At 55.6% G+C, this 2,123-nt stretch overlaps 1 protein-coding gene across 3 annotated transcripts in view; it reads left to right on the forward strand.

The window, feature by feature from the left end:
- The first annotated feature begins 24 nt into the window (after positions 1-24).
- The window catches only part of NR2F1 (nuclear receptor subfamily 2 group F member 1), an 8,918-nt gene continuing 6,819 nt past the window's right edge, over positions 25-2,123 (forward strand). For all 3 annotated transcript variants that reach the window (XM_026044078.1, XM_026044077.1, XM_026044076.1), the window contains exon 1: positions 25-500. In XM_026044078.1, coding sequence (XP_025899863.1) covers positions 50-500 — 451 coding nt within the window. In that variant the 5' untranslated portion in view covers positions 25-49. The remainder of the gene's footprint in view (positions 501-2,123) is intronic.

The following is a 2,123-nucleotide window of genomic DNA, read 5'->3' on the forward strand; positions in this document are numbered from 1 at the left end:
AGCCCGCAGCGAGAAGCGCCGCTCCCCAGCACTTCCGTGGGCCCGAGATATGGCAATGGTAGTTAGCAGCTGGCGCGATCCGCAGGAAGACGTGGCCGGGGGCACCCCGAGCGGCCCCAACCCCGCAGCGCAGCCGGCCCGGGAGCAGCCGCCGCAGCAGCAGCAGAGCGGCTCGGCCGCGCCGCACACCCCGCAGACCCCCAGCCAGCCGGGACCCCCCTCCACGCCGGGCACGGCCGGCGACAAGGGCCCCGGGCAGCAGGGCTCGGGCCAGAGCCAGCAGCACATCGAGTGCGTGGTGTGCGGGGACAAGTCGAGCGGCAAGCACTACGGCCAGTTCACCTGCGAGGGCTGCAAAAGTTTCTTCAAGAGGAGCGTCCGCAGGAACTTAACGTACACATGCCGTGCCAACAGGAACTGTCCCATCGACCAGCACCACCGCAACCAGTGCCAGTACTGCCGCCTCAAGAAGTGCCTCAAAGTGGGCATGAGGCGGGAAGGTGAATATCTCTTCCCTACTACCCTACCGCTCCCTCTGCCTCTCTGTGTGCGTGTGTGCGAGTGTGCGAGCGGCCGTAGACACACAGACATGCATCTATATATATATATACACAAACACACATATATATATATATTTGCAGCTCTCCATGGCGACCTAGGGCTCTCTCTGTTTACGTGCCCGTGTCAATCCCTGCCTGCGCCTGCTCTCCATCTGGCAGCCCTGCGCCGGGCTCTGTTGTTGTTGTCGATGGTGGCTGCTGGTGGCTGCTCCTGCTTTTCGGTTCGTGCCTCCTCCCGCTCCTCCCCACCCCCTGCCCCGGCCCCGCCGCGCTCGCCCCTTTCCCCGCTCATTGTGCCCGCGATGCCGGGTTACGGCCGCTCGCTCCGTGGAGCCGCCGTCCCCGCGCGTGGCTCCGCGCGTGGATGGGGTTTTGTCTATTGTTGGCACGAGCGTGGCGGGGAGGTGGGGGGAGACGCAGCTCTCCGTACGAGATGTGCTCCCATTCAGCTTCCTTCCCCCCTCTCCCGCCCCACCGTTTCTTTCGAAACCCACAACGCTTCCCGCTAGAGCCATTCCCAGCCTCGTCTTTCCCGAAAGAAAGATGAAAGACGTGTAAGTAGGAAAGAAGAAAAGGGGGAAGGAAATAATAATAATAATAAAAGAAAAAAAGCAGGCGAGAGGGGGAATGTGCTACTGTATGTGGCTTCCCGGTGCCCTGGAGGGGCTTCTGTGCGGGATTTGGCCTTGTTTTCCCTCCATGCGTTCAAAGGAAAGTTTGTGACTGAACCGGGTTTCTCTACTCCTGTCATCTTTCTTTTTTTTTTTTCATTTTTTTTTTACCACGCTGCTCATTTTCTTTCTCCATCAAACTCCACCCTCTCCTTAAAGCCTTCATACAAATCGCGATTTATAACCTATTTACCGATCCTTCTCGTTTTAGCAGAATTCATAGCCCGCATCTGGCAGTGGGCTCCTCACCATTTGCAAGTGCTCCTTTATTTTTATTTATTTATTTATTTATTTGCTTCTCCTTCCCAAGAGTTGCTGTGCTTTTCCTTGCGTTAGGGCTCCTTTTCGTGTAGGAACATTTCCTCCTGCCTCTTCCCTCCTCGAAATGTCTCTCTTGCTTTGCAGTTAAACTTTACCCTGTGACTCTCGGTAGAGCCTTGAGAGTCACCTCGGCGAACGGGTCAATTGTGCGGAGTGGGGGTTACCACTGCCTTGATTGTATGTGTGTGTGTGTGTTTTAATTATATTTTATATGCCACAAGGAAAGCCATGGAGCTGCTCCACATCTAAAGGAGCTCGCAAATATGACGACTTCATTGGTAGCTCCAGGGGCTGTTGGTAGGCGTCTGGAAAGAAAGAAAAAGGGTGGGGGGGTAGGGGGGAAAAGAGAGATTTGTGCATGCAGCTAATTGAAAAATAACTGCCAAGGTTAAAAGCAGCTTTAGGAGGGAGAGGGGGGCTGGAGGGCAGGAGCAGGAAGGTCCGGCCCGGCAGAAGTGCAGGGCTCGCTGCGTGCTCTGCTAAACTGGAATAAAAGAGAAACTTGAGCAAAATGTGGCATGCTGCAAAGATGAATTATCTGTGTGTGTGTGTGTGCGCGTGTGTGTGTGTG

This window comes from Nothoprocta perdicaria, unplaced genomic scaffold (genome assembly GCF_003342845.1).
Source record: "Nothoprocta perdicaria isolate Ctin4 unplaced genomic scaffold, notPer1 scaffold_35, whole genome shotgun sequence".
In the NCBI taxonomy this organism is placed as follows: Eukaryota; Metazoa; Chordata; class Aves; order Tinamiformes; family Tinamidae; genus Nothoprocta; species Nothoprocta perdicaria.